This window comes from Taudactylus pleione, unplaced genomic scaffold, assembly GCF_031769625.1.
Source record: "Taudactylus pleione unplaced genomic scaffold, aTauple2 ptg000282l, whole genome shotgun sequence".
Taxonomy (NCBI): domain Eukaryota; kingdom Metazoa; phylum Chordata; class Amphibia; order Anura; family Myobatrachidae; genus Taudactylus; species Taudactylus pleione.
This window is the reverse complement of record NW_028284684.1, coordinates 16322142-16345297: the sequence shown is the minus strand read 5'-3', so window position 1 is coordinate 16345297 and position 23156 is coordinate 16322142. Positions and strand designations below refer to the sequence as shown.

Below are 23156 nucleotides of genomic sequence, written 5' to 3'. Positions count from 1 at the left end.
ATGCCATGATATCATGAAGAGCGGCCCAGGCCACTGTCTGGAACAGGAGCTCCTAAAAACTTACTAATTTGCTCTCTGATGGATCTGCAGGCTTTAAGGTGCTGTTCCGAGTACGCTGCAAACCAAAAACAGTTGCCATGGGGTAGAGACAGTGCCACACCCTCTGCTTTACGCCCTTGGTGAGGGCATCACTCACAAACAACTAACTGTGACTCTGAGGACAACTACATTTATCTGGGATACATCACTTTAATAGTAAAAAAGTAGAAAATAATACAATTATGACCTGATCTTGTTGAAACAATGTTTTATTTTTGTTCTAAACTCACTATAAGAAGTCTAATACATAAGCGATATAACATTAACATAACACATCTCTATGAAACTGTTAATTATTCATCCAATTCCATCCTAACCTGTAAGCACAAAGCACTGCTGCTGTGGAAGTTAGAACTCATACAAACATGATATATAACAAAAAAATATAACTTAGTATACACATTCTTACCTAAAAGGACACAATTCTGTACATGGCTAATCTGCAGGCATAATATACAGATTGTACCTGTTTCTTAGGTTTCTGACAGGTAGCAGACACTTCTACTGTATGGGCCTGATTTAGAGATGGACTCTAGTGCATTTGCAACTGCATTCTCTTATGGCTCGCATTTGCTAAAATATGCTAATGCCTTACAAAGCTTAACTGAGCACAGGGACGCCCACTGCTGCTTTCTCATATCTGTACAACAACGTGCAACAGCGTAAACATCGGTACCATTGACGCAGATCGGGCAGCCACGCAACATGTAAGCGAAGCCTGACCAGCCGCAAACACTGCAGCTCTCCTGACACGCAGAGAGCTCTCATACTCTGGGGAGATCACAATGGCTAATTTATGCACGCCCATGAAACCGTGTTTAAACGGTCACACGTCTACATTTTTCTAACTACCGCCACCCCCCGTTTTCTCTGTTCATGTGCGTATGTATGGTGCGGAGCATGCGCAGTCAGCATCTGCTTTCCACGGCGAATGCGCGGTTTGCAGATATCCGTGAGATCTGTCTGAGATTTGGACTTGCTTAGGAATCGGGACCATAGTGTGATTAAAACTTTCCTTTTGAATCCTGCTTTTAGGACGGGTTGTCTTTTTACATATGACACATATATTACATTGGAACATTACATTACATTGATCAAATCCTGCCTATAAATGTGCTTTTTTCCTCTGAAGAGTAACATTTGAAAGAATTGTGCAATTAAATTTCGTTTTTGATTGTGACTAACATGTGGCACATGAGTTCCCCTAGTCTGCACTCTGCAGTCCCTCTGACCTTTCACAGATGTTGCCACCTTGAAGCGATAATACTGAGATTTCCAGAAAACATGCACCTTTGCTCAAAAAATGTAGGCATTGAGTCATATACTGTCATTTGCACTTCGGGCCTAGATATTTACAGCTTTTTAATAAACTTTATTAATTATAATGTGGGTTGTGATTCATCGCAAGTTACATGCAGCTTTGGAGCAACAGGAAGGGCTCCAAAGCTTCATACACAATGCAGCCATTAAATTTCATAGTCACATGCAGAATATAGATACAGTCCATTTCATGAATTGTTCCACTAGATACAGAACACCGAACACTAATTGTAGTCCTTCTGTGGCATTACAGTACATTTTGCACACTTATTTAGAAGGAAGGTTCAAGGATACAGAAGTGTATACACAATGACAGCACCTTACATTATGCTGTTTGATCATTGTTTAGGAATGGTTCCAGCGCTTTTCTTAGATGATGAGAAGGAATCTATACTAAGCCAAGTCAGGGATGAAGCCGGCAAACACGGAGTGGGTCCTGCCAAGGAAAGCATTTGGCAGTTTTTTGTTAACAAGAGCGCCAACAACCTTCACATCTTACTTGGAATGTCCCCGGTTGGTGACACATTAAGAACCAGATGCAGAAATTTCCCAGGTAAGCTTCTTTTGGCACTTGTCGCAGGCAGTAAACTTGGCGGGGAGGGGGGCAAAATTATGTGCAATAATGTAAAAACTGCAAATGTTTTAGTTTAAAATATAATTTACCTTGCTGGTAGATCTAATAGTGCTTAGACATAGCGCATTAGTGCATTTCTGCACATCACCTGTTCTAAACTGTGACTAAACTTACATTTTGAAAGTTAGAGAATCACCTCCCTCTTAGCATGGCAGACTGCTGCAGAGGAGAGAGAGCATGGTTATAGGGCCTGATTCAGAGTTACACTCAACCCAGATGGTGGGCAATCGGTGCATGCACACTTTGCGCAGCATCTGTACCGCGCACGTGCTGTTCACTGTGTGCGACGACTGTAACTGTGCCCCCCGAGGCCACAGCATGTCAATCAAACATTTTGGGGCGTGAAGGGGCGATCACGGCCAGCATCTCAAAAAAAGAGGGTTGTGGTAGCCCTAATTTAGGGCTTGCCAAGGCCAGTGGCGATGCAGCTTCACTGGCACCGTCAGCGTGAAAGTCACCCGAGGGTTACTAAGATGGCTGATGTTCATGGACGCAGCAGCGGATCACAGGAGCTGGCAGGAGGCATTACCACTGCGTACCAAGACGCAGCAGCAATACGATTAGCATACAACTGTAAATCAGGCCCATAGTTGGCTAAGTACAAGCATAAAGGTTATTTCATGTGTATTCAGCTCAGTAAAACACAGCCTTTCATATACATTCATTTTATATTTATTTTTTAAAGTGCACCTAGTGAGGTGGGCAGGATGGGGGAGATAATTGCTGGGAATCGTGGCTCTGTATAGAGGGAGCGGGGCTAAATTATGCAAAAATGTGTCATTTAGCCCCGCCCCTCATCGTGGTCTCGCAATTCGCACAGTTTGCTGTGATGGGGGTGGGGACTAATGACATAGGAACCTGGTCCCGCCCCCAAGTGTCCGGCTGTGTCTCCTCTCCCAGCACCTCCCGGAGAGGAGATATTAAAATTCAGTAAGTATGACATAAATTATGTGCAGTGTAAATGGTGTTGGTAGTTTGTGTATGGGGGGATGAGAAGGGTAAATTTCAGTTGCCGCCTTAGCAGAATGACTAGGTACTGAGCTGAGTCAATTGATATGATATATTTTTAGCATTAAGCTTCTCATCTTAAAGCCAAATGACAGTAAGACGTGTTTGTTTTTGTTGATAAAACCTGAGAGGGTTAAAAAATATAATTCCTGCAGCTAATTGATACAAAATATTGGTACAAAGATCTTTTTGCAAATATGGTGAAATTTTTTATCTTGGGGGGGAAAAAAAAAATTAAAAAATCAATAAATTTGGCAGAAAATAAACTTGACATAAAACTTACATTTCTCTTAGTGTTACTTTAAAATCAGCATAAGAATACAGACAGAGAAGAAAATAAGACATCCGCCCAAACAAAGTTAGTTATGATTTTAACTGAAAATCTGGTGTCTGCTATGTCCATGAAATGTTTAAATAGGACATTTGTTGTAGACCTCTCTCCCCCCCCCCCCCCCCACCCACACCCCTTTCCCATTTAAAGCAAACCTCCCTATATCAGAGTTAATCTATCCTGTCCTTAAAAGGGTGTTTTAACATAACTTCGCTATGTTGTAGGGTGATTTGACACACCTTCCATTGCCACTAAGCTGAATATATCATTTCAGGATGGGCAATAATTCATTTTGTTTTCTGAGCCTGTTCAGCAGCCGCAGCCCTCCCATCTGCCAACTTATTCTTATACATGCCCAGTATCAGGTTAACAGGGTCACGGTTTGAAATCACCATCTTATCTATATTGTGTTTATTTTTTAATTCATGCGGGTAGTGAATTTCCAACTAGTAAGCACAGTAATCCATCTGTGAAAGGGAATGGTGTGTGTAGTCTTTCTTACAGGGTGGCAGAAAGTGGTAGAAGCCCCTGGTCATGGGTACACAATTACTGATGTCCAGGAAGCAGTGGTCATACTCAGTCACATTGTCTGTTGTGCTTAGATAGCCACCTATTATATTAATCTTTACTTATACTGGTTGAGGCTTCCATATCCAAAATGCTTGGGACCAGGGGTTTTTTGGATGTCGGAAAATTCTGTATTTTGGAATATTTGCATATCATAATAAATTATCTTGGGAATAGGACCCAAATATATACACAGAATGCATTTATGTTTTATATACACCTTATACATACAGCCTGCAGGTAATTTTATACAATATATTCAATAATTTTGTGGCTCAAACAAAGTTTGTGTATATACATGAAATTAATTTGTATTTCATATACACCTAATACACAAAGCCTGAAGTAATTTTATACAATATTTTTTATTAATTTTGTGCCTTAAACAAAGTTTGTGTACATTGAACCATCATTAAGGAAAGGCTTCACTATCTCAGACATTCTAAAAAAAATCTGTATTTCGGAATATTCCGTATTTCTGAATGTTTAGATATGGGAGACTCAACCTGTAATAATTCTTCCATTCGTCTAGTTTTTGAAAGAAAAATCCATATGTATTATATACACTCTGATGTTATATCGGTAGTCTGATATGCATTTTAGCTAATCTCACAATTTATTAACTTATTCTGTAATGTTTTACGTAAACTAATTGTTACAACTGATTTTCATCCAGTTAGTGAACCAAAGCTAAGCCTAAATAAATTATTTTGACTGCAATTTATTGTAACCAAGCTAAATCAGCTGTAAACTTTATAAAATGCCACAATACATTGACCCCTAACATACTATGTGATTGCAAGAGGCATAAGCTATTTTGATTCGCAAGTTAGTTACAAATGTCTTTTACCTTTTAAAACACATACAGTAGGAGGGTATCCTATTACCTGCTGTAATTTGCAGCACGAAAAAAAACAGGCTTTTATCGCATAAATGCCCGATGGTCATTATCGGACTATCCAATTCCAGGCCTTTTTTTGTGCGGCACATTACCCTTTATCGCATGCAGGATCCACGAAATCTGGGGACCTATGTGTTTTCGCGCCAGTGATCGGAGTAATAATGTTTACTTAACAGGGATTTGGGTTTTCACGATAAGTGCCGGAGTCGGGGCTAATTGAATAGCCCCGTCAGCTGTACTTAGCCACGACCAGTACTAAATAGCTGGAAAAGATTAGAATAGATTCAGGAACTGTGGGTTGAGCTACTGGGGGTGGAGCTGTAGAAAAACAAGTGTGTGTATATGTATGTATATGTGTGTGTATGTATATATATATATATATATATATATATATATATATATATATATATATACAGTCAGGTCCATAAATATTGGGACATTGACAGAATTGTCATATTTTGGCCTCTATTCACCACCACAATGGCTTTGAAATGAAACAAACAAGATGTGCTTTAACTGCCGACTTTCAGATTTAATTTGAGGGTAATTACATCCAAATCTGGTGAACGGTGAATAAATGACAATGGTTTCTATATGTGCCTCGCACTTTTTAAGGGGCCAAAAGTAATGGGACAAAAACTAAACAATCCTAAATCTAACTTTCACTTTTTAATACTTTGTTGCAAATCGTTTGCAGGCAATTACAGCCTGAAGTCTGGAACGCATAGACATCACCAAACGCTGGGTTTCATCCCTGGTGATGCTCTGCCAGGCCTCTACTGCAAATGTCTTCAGTTCCTGCTTGTTCTTGGGGCATTTTCCCTTCAGTTTTGTCTTCATCAAGTGAAATGCATGCTCAATCGGATTCAGGTCAGGGGATTGACTTGGCCTTTGCATAACATTCCACTTTTTAGCCTTAAAAAACTCTTTGGTTGCTTTTGCAGTATGCTTCGGGTCATTGTCCATCTGCACTGAAGCACCATCCAATGAGTTCTGAAGTATTTGAGTGAATATGAGCATATAATATTGCCCGAAACACTTCAGAATTCATTCTGCTGCTTTTGTCAGCAGTCACATCATCAATAAATACAAGGGAACCAGTTCCATTGGCAGCCATACATGCCCACGCCATGACACTACCACCACCATGCTTCACTTATGAGGTGGTATGTTTTGGATCATGAGCAGTTGCTTTCCTTCTCCGTACTCTTCTCTTCCCATCACTCTGGTACAAGTTGATCTTTGTCTCATCTGTCCATAGGATGTTGTTCCAGAACTGTAATGGCTTTTTTAGATTTTGTTTGGCAAACTCTAATCTGGTCTTCCTGTTTTTGTGGCTCACCAATGGTTTGCATCTTGTGGTGAACCCTCTATATTCACTCTTGTGAAGTCTTCTCTTGATTGTTGAACTAAGAATGTTCCAAACAGTTGATTTGGCCACATCTAATGTTTTTGCTATCTCTCTGATGGGTTTGTTTTGATTTTTCAGCCTAATGATGGCTTGCTTCACTGATAGTGACAGCTCTTTGGATCTCATATTGAGAGTCGACATCAACTGATTCCAAATGGAAATGTCACACCTAGAATCAACTCCAGACCTTTTACCTGCTTAATTGATAATGAAATAACGAGGGAATAGCCCACACCCGTCCATGAAATAGCTTTTGAGTTGATACTCCCATTACTTTTGGCCCCTTAAAAATTGGGAGGCACATATTGAAACCGTTGTAATTCCTACACCGTTCACCCGATTTGGATGTAATTACCCTCAAATTAAATCTGAAAGTCTGCAGTTAAAGCACATCTTGTTTGTTTCATTTCAAAGCCATTGTGGTGGTGAATAGAGGCCAAAATCTGAAAATTCTGTCAATGTCCCAATATTTATGGACCTGACTGTGTATGTGTATGTGTATATGTATATATATATATATATATATATATATATATATATATACAGTGCATATATATATATACAGTGCATATAATATAAAAAATATTATAATATAAATAATATAAAAATATAGAGAATTTTGATTGGCACTCCAATCCCAATTCTAGCAGCATTAATTACCTGGGTGCCCTCCCGGGAATAGCATAGCCTCCAGACACACCAACAGATTCAGGCGGCACTCGGTTTTTACATATCAATCACCAAATTTGGATACATATGGATGCCAATGTTTCAAATGTTTAATTTATTTTTTTCCCTGATATATATATAGATATATATATATATATATATATATATATTGTACATGCATATATATCGTATTTAGAAATGAAGGCACTCAGAAGGGTCTTTAAAATAAAACTTAACTTATGGAAAATACATTTTAGCCCAGGACATTACGTCATAGTAAATGAGAGGTTGAGGAACTGAGTTCCTGCTTGTTCCTGCTGAAAAATAACACTGACTGCAACAAATTACCGTGGCTAATAGGATACCGCCCATAGGACTCAATCCAATTAGTTGCAAAGGGGGCAAGTTGCCGTTGCAACACTGTAGACACGCTGGCAACAGCAGGGCAGTTTGCCCCCCCTAATTGGATTAAGCATATAGTGTACCATAGGCCGCTATGGTAAAGGTTTTCAGTCCAACTCTATGCAGTGCATATGGCTGTCTTATACAGTTGATGTAGCAGGAATGCAGTAATGTAGAATATGCTCTACTTCTCCCAGTCCCTTTCTATCGGCAGTGTGCCCCTCATCTGTTCATCCGTTAAAGCACAATTGAGTAGCGATGGAATTAACGAACACAAATGTGCACAGAATCTTAATCAGGCTTTAATGATATATTAAGAACATATTTGGAACAATCCAAGGAAAATATTGGCAAATATATCCTCAACAGGTTTAAATAGGGAAATTGAATATAAAATGTATATGAATGATTTATATCCTACTTCTATAATAATACATAATCATTAATGCAAATGTGTTTTGTTTGTTTTTTGTATGACAAGGTTTGGTGAATAATACTGGCATTGATTGGTTCCTACCTTGGCCACCACAAGCTCTATATGCTGTTGCTAAATCATTTTTAGGTGAGTGTATTAAGTTCTACAGTGCTTTCTGTAAAACTGTGTTTAAATATTTGTGATAATACTAATGGAAATATGTATTGTACATGTGATAAGATTCATTTAATCCACTTACAGCCCAGGCGCTTGTAAGAGTATGACAAATGATTGCACAATAAAAATCCCTCAGGCTCTCATTGGCCAACTATAAATAATTAGACATAAAGAGCTCTGCCAGTTCACAATAAATGTACGTTTTTAATAGACAAGTAGTCCATACACGTTAATATAAAAAACACAAGTAAAAACAATTTTATAGATTCATACCATTTATATAAGGAATAATTAGTCCCACATGGCTAAAGGGAAAATGTGTTATATCAGTTAGTAACCAGACAACTTCAATGATGAAATCCTTTTGCCATCAGCATAAAATGTTAATAAGAAGCATGTAAAAAGCAATAATTCCAATTGATATACAATTCCTCTCAGCTGATGGTTAAATCCGATCAGACAGCTACCGAGCGTTCGTGAGATGAATTATCAGATGTTAAGGGCCTTATACATCAGGCGACCGTTTCCCCGGAAATGGCAATCGGTGGCCATTGATGATCGCCGATCCATCTAAAAAATTGTTCATGTTAAACATCCCCAATTTGCCAATCCCGATCATATTGTGGTCAGGATCCATAAATCGGGAAAATCCAACATGTTTGGTAATTGCGACAATCCATCTCGGATGAATGGGGGCTTATAGGAATCTTAGATGTTAATAAAAGCCTAAAATACACATATTGCATTATTGAGCAACAAAGAGTCAATGGCAGAATAAGTCTTCGACTCTGGGAAAGTATCCAAGATGGTACCATTATGTATACACACTGCCTTTTAGCTGTTGGTAATATCCAATAATGCAGCTCACAAGAGGATAAAGTTCTCAGGTATCCATACCTTCCAAAATGATTCCAGTTAATACAATCAATCTGTGACCACATAGGATGGAAAGTCCTTAGCGCTTTTCTCAGCCTTAATGTATCAGTGGTTTAATCAGAAGGCATTAAAGAGGATTTCTACTTTTTTTTTTTTTTTTTTATTAAAAAAATATTTGAACATGCCCTTATGCAACCACTTCATTACATTGGCCAAAAAAACTACCATATAATAATAATAATAATAATAATACTAAAATCAGATTTTAATTTAAAAATGTTTTATTCTCTTCATAATAATAAATCAGTCATCCGCATCAGGCTTATAAAAAGCTGGTACCTACTCTAACTGTGAAAACAATCACAATCATACAAGCCAACTAACAAAATTATTAGGGTGCTCTCTTGTCAATATTATGTACAGTATATGTGATGAGCTTTTCATAATCTGCTGGTTTGTGACATGACCCGGTGGTATGGGAAGATGTGACATCAATGAGGGGGTCAAGGAAGTCAGCAAAAAAATGACACAAGGCGGCAGTTAAAAAATGTAATAAAGGTAGCATAAACTATTGTTATGATTAGTGATCCTTAAAAACCTTATCACCTTCCAAATGATTATTATGAACTACGGTGTCATATCTTTCAATAAATCAGTATGGAAATAGATACAGTACTTGTCTCTAATATCTGGTCAAGAGTAAATTTCCAGATCAAGATATACAATTGCCTATGATGTAGTAATAAATGTCATTCCATAGTAATTTATCAGTACCTGTAGTCATTTTTGTGGTTATGCTTTATGATGCAATTTTTTTAATCAAAGGACATATTGGGGCATATTCAATTAGCTGTGGAACTTGGCTTTAATGTCTAAAGCTATTCGATTAGATGCCTGTTTTCTCACGTGGTAACCGATAGATTCCGGGTTAAGTGACCGGAGCTATGGGTTAACCACTCGTGGATAGCCCCAAAAGCCCTACTTAATGCGTATTTCTGTTTGCACCTCCGAAATTTGCATTAAGTACAGCCTGCAGGTTTACTGACATATAAGCCTGCAGTAAATCCCATGGCTTATTGAATATACCGTAATGAATTGATTTTAAGTAATGCTTTTTATGTTTCAGGCATAAATGAAATGATCCCATCTCAGCATTTAGAGCCAGTGATCGGCCACGTTGTTATGGTTCATGATTCTGTGGGAAAATTCAGCAAAAAATTCCAGCAGAAACTAAGACGCAGCAATTATGTCACCCCAAAGAATTATCTGGACTTTATCAACACATATTCAAAGTTATTGGAAGAAAAGAACCAGTTTAATCTGGGTAAGATATGAATGTGGGATTTTTGGAATAATTATCACCATAAAGGGTCATTACCAAAACTATATATATATTATGCAAGTGCTCAATGAAGATGTAATATTGATCATTGAGTGTAAAGCACTAATATATATAATATATATATATATATATATATATATATATATATACAGTTAAGTGTATGCATGTATATGTGTATATATATATATATATATATATATATAAAAATGTGTGTGTGTGTTTATAATAATAGAGTAATAAATGGACAGGCAGTGAATAGCTTTGTGCTACCAAGGACATCCTATCTAGTTCAATAGAGGATATAACATCTCGGTATAGAGCTAGCCATAATATGTAGACCAGTGGAATACAATATATGAACTAATCTATGGCTATTACTGTTCGCTACATGGGGTAACTAGGGTTGATAGCGCCCAGGGCAAATAAAAAATTGCATCCCTTGAGAACTGTTATATATATGTCAGGCTAATTCATATATTGTACCTGAGTTAGATTTGGGAATAGAGTAAAAGCAAGTAACTTTGCACCTGGACAAACCATGTTGCACTGCAAGGGGTGCAAATACATACATTGTTTTTGCGTGTAGGGTAAATACTGGCTACTTCTGCATGTAACCCACAATTGCCAGACAGCTTTTTACACTACAATTTAGATTTCCATTTTGACACACCCCTCCCAAATCTAAATCTCTGAGCATTTTAAATCTGTCCCACCTGCAGTACAGATGGTTTTACCAAGATGCACAGTTACTGGCTCTTTCTTACTCCATTCCAAAATCTGAATCATGCCCATTGAGCTACAAAAACACACACATCATAAACACAAATTAGGAAATTGTTAGAGGAAGGCAAAAGAGCAATACCGAGCGCGCTCGCGCACACACACCCGGCAGTCTGAACAGGGGCCCCTACCCACCTATTCATTGGAATAAAAATGTAATGGTTAATAAAATGAAACCTTTGATTTTGTTGAAAGTGCTAATAAATCTAATGTTAAAACATTAAAAAATTATGTAAAGTGAGGATTATGGACTCCACCTCAATCTTCTCTAGCTCGCAGTGCATTTCCTGCTCTGCACTGCAGCCGGCTGTCCTATGCATGGAGCGAGCTGCTGCACACTCCATGTAGATGCCCCCTGCCCCAGCCGGCCCCTGCTCAAAGGCCCCTAGAATCATGGGGTCCTGGGCAGCTGCCCAAAGTGCTCATATGTTGAGATGGCCCTACCCCCCCTCCAAAGCCCAGCACTTCCAAAAAACGTTCAATGCCCCCAGAACTTTTGTCCCTATGGACAAAATGTAATAGCCTCCGAGTTTCCGACGCTGCGGGTATTTTATGAGAGTTTCCCCATTTTTTTTAAAGTGGTAAACATTCTATAGGCTAAACCAAGCTGATTTAGCCTTTATAATGATTGCCACCTTAAAAAACGGGGAGACTAGCATAAATCCCAGCAGCATCGGAAACTCAGAGGCTATTACATTTAGCCCTACATCTTATTTGCACCTAACCTTTCCATTCCATGTTTTGCTGAAACATGGTGCAACACTATGCAATGGAAACTACTCATTTCCTCCAACCGTTCCATTCCAAACTCTCAACTGGTGCTGTTACTCTGCTCTGCAGCACCCCATCATCTGACACTTTCCTGCAACTACACATAACTACTGTACACGTAAATGTCAAGTAGGGTAAATGTGACTGTCCTAAATGAGATGTGGAATTTTTGCATTTTTAACCATAAAAATGGCTCCCCCAAAATCTGGCACGGGCATGTGCACCCCAGCCACACTCTAGTTACACCACTATTGTTGACGAGGCATTTTAGTATAACAATGGTTAGGTACTGCAAATCTAAATAACACTTTCTATTGACTTTTGTGATCAAAGAAACAATTGAGTGTATATTAATATAAAAAATATGATGCTCAAATCCAATGTACAGTACTTATAACTGTATTTGGTAGTTAAACTATTATGTTCTTGTATTGTCTCTTGTCACAGCACAGTGCAAACGGCTGGAAGGGGGTCTAGACAAGTTGAAGGAAGCTACTGTGCAGTTGGCTGAGCTTAATGTAAAGCTGGCTGAGCAGAAAGTGGTATTAGCTGAGAAATCAGCAGCATGTGAAGCATTACTGGATGAGATATCAGTCAACACTGCAGTTGGTGAGTAATACACAAAGTCATGCAGAAATATAAGTAATGTGTGTATGCATAGGCTGCACACATAAATACTCTCTCCTTCAATACCCAGTTGCAATTTCTCCTCTATTCTATAAACTCTAAGGGGTAAATTCACTAAGAATCGAGTCTGGTCGAGTCTGTTTTGTGCAACTCGATTAGCATCGCCGAAACTCGGGTGATTTGAGGCTCCTGAAACTCACACATTTACTAAGAAGTGAGTTTAGCTGAGAGTGAGATGACCAATGGTGAAGCAGATCGAGTATTAAGTTTGGAAGGAGATTACTCACCCGAAATTGCAGTGTCTTCTCTCTGCAAAACTCTCCCGAGCAAGCAGCATGCACATATCAGTGAGATGCTTGTGTTTTTTACCTGGAAAAAACTGGTTGATTGTTTAAAAAAAAATGATGTGAGGTTCCCCCACCCCCCAAAAGCCTAACCAGTCCCAGACTTGTCAGCCTGTCCTGGTACCTAAAATTACGGGGAACAAAACGAGTAGGGTTCCACCGTTATTTAGATACCAGCACCAGGCTGCAGGGCCAGTCCAGGTTTTAATTATAGGGGGGAAAAAAATGCGTAGGGGTCCCCCTATAACCAGCATCGGACCCAAAAACGACCAGGGTGTAATGCCACAGCTGCCTCACCCACGTGGGAACTGTCAGGAGCAGGAGCCGCTGATTGGCTGGCGGTTCCTGACTGTTCTCACTGTTCAGTCGGGAGCCAGTTAGCGGGGTATGTGGTCACACACATACACCCTAATGGTAAGTATATGGATTGGTTACTTGGTTTGTTTTTTTGCAAAGACCCCCCTGGATGCTACGGAGACCAGCGCGAGGATGGAGGTGAGTATATGATCTTTTTTGCAGGTCATTCCACACGGATATCTACATTGGAGAAGAGGACAGACCGGCTGGTACAGGTAAGTACAGTATGTGTGATTGATGTATGTGTGTAATAAACTTCTACTGTCTAAGGTGTGTGTGTTATGTCTTTATTTAACTTTTTAATTTACAGTGGAGGTACGAGTGTCAGCCGCCTGCTGGCACTTGTAGTTCCACAAGTGCCAAAGGGCAGGCATGCTGGCACCTGTAGTTCCACTGTAAAATACAATAGTTTTCTTTATCACTTTATTACCCCCCTACCCGCAGCCCAGGGGTGCGGGGAAGAGCCCTGGGCTTCTGACCAAGCCTGGGGTTTCGGGAGAGGGGGGACCCTCCCCTGAGATCCCCGGATTGGCCTGAGTGGCTTGGGGTGAGAATGCTTTGGCCCTGGAGACCCAGTAGTAGGGTCTACGGGCTGTGGCATTACACCCTGGTCATTTTGGGTCTGGTGCTGATTTTAATTATAGGGGGACCCCTACGCATTTTCGTTCCCCCTATAATTAAAACCAGGACTGGCCCTGCAGCCTGGTGCTGGTACCTAAATTACTGTGGAACCCTACTCGTTTTGTTCCCCATAATTTTAGGTACCAGGGCAGGCTAACAAGTCCGGGGCTGGTCAGGCTTTTGGGGGGGGGGTTGGGGGTAACCTCACGTTATTTCATCTGTGTATGTTTCTGCCAAACTGGCTGATCACAGACAGGTGAATTGATTTCACGTATTTTTACAGGAGTGTTGTCCGTTCTCATGAGAGTTTCTAAACTCGCATCTTGGTAAATTCCAGAATCCTATCTTCACTAGTGAAAAGGTTCTCGAGTTTAGCCGATGGTGAATTGAAGAGAGTCAACTCTCCAGTATTTTCCCGTAGCAAAGGAGATTTCTCTACCGAGTTTTACATTAGTAAATTTGCGAGTGGAAAAAATGCCCAAACTCTCCAGAGTTTGTTAACTCGACCAGACTCAATTCAAATTTACCCCTAAATCTATTTAATATGAGTGACTGCAACCCTGTAAATAGGTGATCAAGCACCTGCACAGATGCAAAGACACAAAATCTACAGTATGTGCATGGTGGACGTATATGGGGTGTGGTATATTATGTCGACAATGAAAATATAGACATTGTAATGTCAACAGTTACATTATGTAGACAACCAAAATGTCAACATGGAATATATATGTAGACAATCAATATTTAGACAGTCAAAATGTTGACAGGGACATAATGTAGACCTGGACATAATGTACACAATTAATATATAAACAGGATAAAATGCCAATAGGGTTAAAATGTAGACAATCAAAATATAGACCTGGTCAGAATATCGACAATGTCACACATTATGACAAACATGACAGTCAATATACAGGGAGATCTATATTTTGACATTCCACATTTTGATCATGTCGACTTTTGATATGGTCAGACTCAGAATGTCGACAGTGAAAATGCAGGCCTGGCTATATTTTACTGTAGGCTAAACTAGGTGCAGTTTCCTAGATTTTAAATGTCGACATTTTGACAATTATGTACAATGTGTTGACATGGTTAAAATATCCATAGCTGTATTAAAATTTTATCTTAAAAATATGTTTTTGTCTATAAGGGAAATTCAATTAGCCTCCTTAATTTAACGGGTGTGAAAAAGGGTGGTAGCCTTGTGCTTTAACGCATGGGGCTATTCAGTTAGAGACCCTTTTTCTTGGCCCATTAAATTATCTTGGTAAATGACGTTAACACATAGAATTCCGGGATAAGTTCAATAAGTTAACATGGTTGCGGCACCCATTAACAGGCTGTTTAGCGCGGTTTTCTTTTCAGGTTTGATTGGCCCCGAAAAAAAATCCCCGTTAACTGCAGCCTGCGTGGCTATTTGAATAGTCCCGGGGTTCAATAAGTCCGTTGTAAATTGCTGCAGCTAAATACATTTTCACCTATATGTCGTCTTGTGTCTCTCAACTTTTAACTTCAATACTAACTTGATATTAACTTACTGGCACCTTCTAACTTCAAAACTGCTCTTTATTTAACACATTTATGATGATAATAAAAGTCACTATATGATTATTTTTGGTCACGGAGAAAATACATATGTTATTATTTCACATATATCGGTATTCAATTAGTTTTGCACCCGCGATAAAGTTTTGCCTGCTGGACATTTCGCCTACATCGCGTATTTTAGCAGTGGAAAGTTATCGTGCGCGCCCCCACTATAGGCCGTATTCGATTCCAAAAGCCGCGAAAACTGAGACACGCGAAGTCAGAACAGGCGAAAAGTGGTGTCAGATCGTGGAAATCAGCCTGTACCCCACAAAAAATGCAGAAACATTGGGGATCAATGTAGTAGTGCCCAATTAGCCCTAATAAAACTATTTGGGGTGCATAAGTTTGCACAATTGCTACTAATTAGCGCCTTTGCACAAGTGGTGAAGAATGGTATAGAGCAGTAATTTTTGGTAAAAAAAAAAAGAAGTCCTGTCAAATTTGGGGTACCTGGAAATGGGTGCAAGCATGTTTTAATGTCTCTAAAGTTAACTCTTAAATGTGAAATTCCACCCCCAAAAATGCAGCTGCAATCCCCAAAACACTTGACCCCTTCTTAGTGCACCCCCAGGACCTTATTTCGCTAGTTTGCAAACTTGTACCCCCACTTTGCACTTTTTCGCCCCCAAATTCAAAGTACTTTTTTGTGGTGTTTTTAAAAGTTTTTTTTAGGAATTTTTGGATGCAGTTGTCCATTGGGGACTGAGTGGTTTCCCCACCGTTGCACCCCCAAACAAAAATTTTGCACTTCTTTGCTCCACCTATTCAGAGGCAAATCTTTTGCGCCTATTACATTGCGTTTCCGCGTACGCGAAAAGTGGATGGAATTGAATACAGCGATACTTTTCCGACAGGCGAAAAGTCGCAATCGTCTGTACTTTTTTGCAGATCTCAGCTTTTTGCTTCTAATTGAATACGGGCCTATAATGTAATAAACTGTAAATAGTATTATACTTATGCCATATTTAAAATGATATTGCCAGTTTGTTATTTTCAACTTTCTTACATTTTTAAAGCAATTCAAACTTATACCCCTTTTCCACCTAAATTCCGGGTCTGACCCGGAGTTGGAACAAAGTTCCTATCCGGATCAGACCCGGAATTTTGCCGGCGCCGACTCGGGATATTCCCGAGTCGGCGCCGCTCACACCGCAGTCGGGTCTGCATAGACCCGGCTTTTGCGGAGTGAAAGTGGTTGCTTGGAGATGACGTCATCTCCAAGCGCCACTGAAGCCGGACCAATCGGCCGGCTAGCAGCGCACTCCAGGTCATCGTGACCCGGAGTGCGCTGTTCTCACAGCAGGGTTTCACGGGCTACGCCCGTGTTAAACCCTGCTAGTTACCTGGGTTGGATTGCCGGGTCACTCGACCCGGCGATCCAACTCTCTCCCCTTTTACACCAGGGAGCTGCCCGGGTTAACCCTTCAAAAACCCGGGTTTTAGCTCCGGTGTAAAAGGGGTATTATTATGATGCTACGATAATAGCATATAGTAATTGTTTGAAGGAATATTTATTAATAATAATAATAAGTAGCACACAGTGCATATCATCAAGATGTCATACCTCATGTAAAGATGTATGTATTACTGGCAGACACATTTTAAAAGTTGACTATGTGATGTATTTTTTCAGTTGTGATAGGAGGAAATCTGGAAAACATGCACTATTATACATATTGTTTGTATTAAAAATAAAAAATAATATTGTTTTCCCTTTTATAGTGTTTTTGTGTTTCTATATACAAGGTTATGGGTTTAGTAATGAAAGATAACACTATATATATATATATATATATTTTTTTTTGCAACTTAAATGTAATCATCGGTAAACAGTATAGGCCTTTTGTAAAGTGTGGGCCTTTTACTATAATTTGCCTTTCTCCCACGTTGTAGAATCTGTGGGGGAGATTCAATTAACTGCTGTAATTTACCGCAAGCTAATTGATCGCCATAGGCAATTCAATTAGCCAGACTTAACAGGGATTTCTTTTCGGGTCTCATGATCCCTGATAAGTGTGCTGCATCCGGATGATAACAGACACTTAACGCCCGAAACCGTGAACTTTTTACGGTTTCTGGGTGTTAACGCCCGTTAACACAGATATCGGGAAAAGGGGTGTCTAATGCAATAGCCTCGGGCGATAAAGCCGGAAGCTAACGCCTTTTTTTACCCCTGATAATCTATTGGGGCGGGGCTAATTGAATTCCCCCTTATACACAGATGTGTCCACAAACATCTAGCCAACTTGCGTGTTAAACAGCCCTGCTAGTGGTGTGACTCGGTAGCGTTGAGCATCTTTTTGTACAACTTTTATTGGAATGTGAATAAGACGCACAAGCAGCTTATGCTGATTAATTTAAAATGATAAGCAGCATGTCTATATTCTGTGTGTGTCTGTCACAGCCGCTGACACTGTAACATAGCATTTAACTTGCAGATACAGATGTGACCTCATACATCTAGCCTCCTTGCACCTTAAACTGCCCATCTAATCGCGCCATGCCGTGGCGTGACTTGGTAGCGCCGAGTGTCTTTTTGTGCGACTTTTTACCTTCAAATGCGTTTTGTTAATAGTTAGCACAAGCAGCTTCTGCTGATTAAAATTATATGTGGCATGCCCATGTTCTGTGTGTGACTGCTCTAGTATCTGCATGTGAAATGCTATGTCACATGCAGATACAACCTCAGAATCACAGAGAATATAGGCATGCTGCATATCATTTTAATCAGCAGAAGCTGCTTGTGCTAACTATTCCCATCACTGTGTGACTAAGATGCATTTGAAGGTAAAAAGATGCTCGGCACTACCGAGGCAGACTGAGCTCCCGCGTTATGTGTGGTGCTACTTGTAGCGCATGGAGGATAGATGTATGTGGACACATCTGTATAGCCGCAGTCACACAGCTGAAATTTCTGTTTTTCGCACATAGAGATTTAATAAATGTTCTTAATCGTTAATATTTTAGTGACCTTAAATAATTGGTTACTGGCCTGATTGCAGTGAGCCATGTCTGTCAAAGACCCCAAGTCAAGTTATATTATTGCTTATTATAGCTGAGGAGAAAAGAAAGCTTGCTGAAGAGAAGGCAGCAGAAATAGAGGAGCAGAATAAGGTGATTGCGGTGGAGAAGAAGGACGCAGAGAGCTCTCTGGCAGAAGCTTTGCCCATCCTGGAGGCTGCAAAATTGGAACTGCAAAAATTGGACAGATCTGATGTTACTGAGATCAGGTACATTTGTTTTCACAGTATGTGTCTATGAGCAAAAGCTGCTGGATCTCTACACATATACAGAGCATAGCACTTTAATGCAAATTAATAATTAGGAATGTCACATCTACAAGTGCCATTTTGGCAGATTAAAGTGTTTAACCTTCATAACGAAGCTTCTTTAGATATTTCCTGGTGATTGTGCTGAGATGCCATTTATTCATGATTCTTCAGAATGGTGGTCACAACACAGCCTTGTACAGTAGTATAGCTGTTAATGACAGCCTTGGGTTCTATTGAAGTGGTCAGGAGTCATAACTTGCAGTCACTGGCCACCTGGGGATGTAGGTGACATCCCGGCAGCAGTTGGAATCTACGACCGCCGGCATCCGGTACCCAACTCGTCACTTACCCCTTAAGTACAAGAAATATTTGCATAATCGCCAGTTACCTCCAAGTAGTGAGCATCTTTCTCTCGTCAGCATGGGTATACCAGTGTAATTGTAACTAATAGTGGCCGCCATATCAGATGCTGTAAGGTCCAAATGACACTGAATCTACATGCAGGGGAAATTTGGTACATGCTACATCATTAAAATAAACATAGAAATAATAGGAAATTGAACAACATTTTAAAAAGTAAATAAAATGTAACTTTTAATGTTAAGTTGTATGTAATTCTTTCATACTTGCCTGTTTTACATTTATTTGATATCCCTATACTCAGGAGAACAAGGCGTATGTTGGGGTAAATTTAAATCATTGCACAAACTGGGTAAGAGAAAGCATTCTAGGAAGTATTAAGTCTATCCTTATTTATAGCTGAAATGATTTATGTGAGTGAGGGGACATCGGGACTGTTTATGCCATATGTGTCACTTTTGAGTGTTTAAAGTTTTATCTAAGCCAAAGTACTAATTATAGGAAGAGATTGAGATCTGATTTCTGCCAACTTTGTGCTAGTGCCAAAATCTAGTATTCTGGAGGAGTAAAAATGGACATGTTCCCTTAAGAAATGCTCCTAAAAATAACCCCCCCACCCCCATACTCTAATTTTTGCAATCATGCAACATCCACAAAATTAAATCTCATATTTGCCTGACTCAAAATTCAGACTTTCTCTTATGTATCCAAACTGTGGTGTGTATTCTGAACCTTTCTGTAGTGATTTATTTTACATGAGATGGAATAAGGCTTTTTTCTTACCTAATGCTCGTCCAAGGAAGATGTAAGTACTTGTCTCATGGCCGTGTGACGACCACTCTGATGTGCGGTGCTGTGAGGTGTTAATGTGAGTGGTGTATGGTGGGGTGTAAAAATATGGTTAGCGCTAAGGTTTATCTTTCCTGTACTTCTATTTACATGTGCCCTGCTTTCCATACAATGGTAATATTGTAGCATCTAATAGAAAATATAAGGTTATTAGCCATTGTGGACTTGAATGACCATATGAAAGCAAAAAGCCATAGGTGTGTTACTTTGGAACTGCTCACCTAGTATCTAGGGCTATAATTGACAGGATATTATACATAGTATATGTCTGTATTGTATAGTAATACAGAATGTTTGCTCTGTATTATATAAATTAGCATCAAGCAGAACAATAATTAGACTGAGAAATCAGAGGGGGTTCAGTGTAATGGAGTACTATACTGCCTATGGGATATATACAATGATTATACTTGTTTTCCCTATAGAATATAAGGACTAGGTAAGTTGTAATACGCTTTATTTAGACAGTAACAAACCTACTTAAATCCACAGCTGTCTACGAAAGCTTAATTATTGATTTGGTTTGTTTGTTTGTTTGTATGAAGCATATATCATTATCCACAATGAACTTGGTAATTTTTTTAAAGCTGTTTATGTGGTTTGGGTCATTTGTATACTAGTATACTGTAGCATGATGTTTGAGCTTGCAGTGGTCTATTGTATGGTATCAACCATATGCATTTCATGTAAAGATTAAATGTATTTCTGTGTTGTTAAAGGACATTTGCCAAACCCCCAAGGCAAGTTCAGGTAGTTTGTGAGTGTATCTTGGTGATGAGAGGGTACAAGGAGATCAGCTGGAAAAATGCAAAGGGAATGATGTCGGAACCAAATTTCCTGAAGATACTTATGGAGATAGACTTTGATGCAATCACTCAGAATCAAGTCAAGACAGTCAGAGGTACAGTATAATATATATGCTATGGCAGTCTGTTAGCAAGTGGTATGTTTGCTGTTACACTATCCCAGTATCTTAGCTAAACTAAAATTGCTTAACATCAACTGGGTTACTGACATGCCATTAATCTGTTGTGTTGTTGCTTTTTCCTTTAGGGTTCTTAAAAAATCTCAATGCAACATTTGAAGAGATGGAGGCCATTAGTAAAGCGGGCCTGGGAATGTTGAAGTTTGTTGATGCTGTAATGGGTTATTGTGATGTGGCTAAGGAAATCAAACCAAAGAGAGAAAAGGTAGAGTATGATTAATAATTGTTTTATAGTGACTGTATTTTTATTAGTATTGTTTTTTTTGATGCTTTATTTTGATAGGTCATCTTCAGAAGTGTCCTCACTTATTGGTTGTCCGTACACCATGCGGTGTGACTAAGGCTGTCCGAGAGGAGAACTATACCGTATTTTTTATAGTCATTTTGCATCTTAGAGGCAGTAATAAGTGACTCGGTGTACTAGAGACGCTGGGATGCGACTTTAACCACACAGGATTTGGTTTTACACACGTACAAAGTCGCAGATAAAGCACCAGAAAAGACTGGCGTGAGATAAGGCCGCAGGCCCTCACATCAGAGCACTTTTTGCACAGGTTCAGACTGTCACTCACAGATGTACAAATGTGACACATCAAATTGATCAGTGTAAGCTAGCGATGTAGTTTTGTTGCTCCCAGCTGTTTTATTATGCGAATAAGATGCACATTTTTAAACGATAAAGACACTCAGTGCGGCCGTGTTGCACAGGGCCTGGCATGCTGAGAGGGGCTATTTGGCGTGACACGTGGTATACAAGTACAGTAAACCCTGTTGAGGTGTCTCGTAGGCTTTGGGTTCTAACACAAGTCAAGGTATTATACAAGATTTTGGGGTTTGTATCTGTTTCGTCTCCAACTACAATTACAACTATGCCCTGCGTTCTCAAAGCTTACAATGGACTAAATTCAATTCAATGCGAAGATGAATAGCCGCGGGAGGGAGCTCCCACAGCTATTCAATACTCCGCGCTATTTGGGTGGACTAAAGGATTTCTTCTCGCACCCCCTTGGGGATGTGAGGAGAAATCCGCTAAAACTGTGTGGAGTTTGTATATTCTCCCTGTGCTTGCGTGGGTTTCCTCCGGGTACTCCGGTTTCCTCCCACACTCCAAAAATATACTGGTAGGTTAATTGGTTCCCCACAAAAAAAAATTTACCTGTGTTTGTGCATGTGTTAGGGAATATAGAGTGTAAGCTCCACTGGAGCAGGGACTGATGTAAATGGCCAAATATTCTCTCTGTAAAGCGCTGCGGAAAATGTGTGCGCTATATAAATAACTGGTAATAAATAGATAAATAAAAGTGCCGGCCACACAGCTGTTTGCCGGCTTAGCGTGGCGCTAACAGCTGCATGGCCGGCACTTTAGTCAGAGAATGCCGGTTCTCACGCCTAAACACCAAGGTTAAGTCGTAAGAATCGGCATTCTCTGACTTAACCAATTCCCGACAAGGCACGCAGCGCGGTGTATTGAATAGCTGCGGTAGCTCCCTCCTGCGGCTATTCATCATCGCTTTGAATTGAATTCGGCCCATTGGGAGTACACAGGGTAAGTCTAGAGGCTGAGTTTGTGCATCTGTAAATTGCATTGGAGCTTACAAATAAGGTGGAAGTTATTTTCATTTTCTTCTTCAGGGTCTATGGGGTACACAGCCATCACATTGGGATTTATGGATTCATCCAGGCACCAAACAGTTAATCCAAGCTCTCAGCTACCAGGATGCACTAGGTCCTCCCCCATATACCCCGCCCCTGGTCACAGGGCGTCAGTGTACTGTTTGGTGCGAGAAGACACCGTACTAGCAGTGGGACTGCTGGGCAGTCCTGAAGTTCAAGTTCTACAGGAAGGCAGGGGCACGTGTTTACGTATAGGTAACTACGCGTCAAGCAGACGCACGGGTCCCTGCTTCATCTAACCACGCCGGCGCCGCAACGCTAGTCGCGGCTAGTGATTTCGGCAGGGGCTCTGCTCTGGACCGCGACCGGGATGGGGTGCAGGTAGGTGGGACCGTGGGCGGCCGCTGACGCCTCGGTCATAAGCGGTCCGTCCTCCGGCTTAGAGACTGGCTGGAGGATTGCTGTGTGGGCAGCCAGCCACTGGGTCTGCTTTCACAGACCACCGGGCCATGCCAGTTGCTGGGTGGTCCATACAGCATAGGGGAGGCACGCTTCCCCGGCGGCCCCTCCCCCAACCTGAACTATAGCCCTCCTGAGGTCCCACTTTTGGGTTGCTCCACCCAGCCTTCCTATATAAGTCAGCCACAGACCACTCAGTGCTCTCTATGGCTGTTGCTCAGGAAGCATTGGGTCAGTCTCCCTGTATACTTCTCCTTTGGGATCATTTATACAGAAGCTCCATATATGTTACTAGGCTTTGCTAATTATAGTGCATGGGAGCCTAAACAAATTGCATAGACTCTGCTAAGTATATATGCATTTTTT

The 23156-nt window shown here is 40.2% G+C and overlaps 1 protein-coding gene across 1 annotated transcript in view; it reads left to right on the top strand.

Annotated features, from left to right (window-relative positions):
• DNAH10 (dynein axonemal heavy chain 10) overlaps positions 1 to 23156 on the top strand; it is a 270391-nt gene that overhangs the window by 193590 nt on the left and 53645 nt on the right. Inside the window, exons 53-59 of the mRNA XM_088482144.1 lie at positions 1769 to 1972; positions 7824 to 7904; positions 9937 to 10134; positions 12151 to 12312; positions 18307 to 18481; positions 20452 to 20633; positions 20786 to 20922. Of these exons, the coding sequence (XP_088338270.1) occupies positions 1769 to 1972; positions 7824 to 7904; positions 9937 to 10134; positions 12151 to 12312; positions 18307 to 18481; positions 20452 to 20633; positions 20786 to 20922 (1139 nt within the window). The remainder of the gene's footprint in view (positions 1 to 1768; positions 1973 to 7823; positions 7905 to 9936; positions 10135 to 12150; positions 12313 to 18306; positions 18482 to 20451; positions 20634 to 20785; positions 20923 to 23156) is intronic.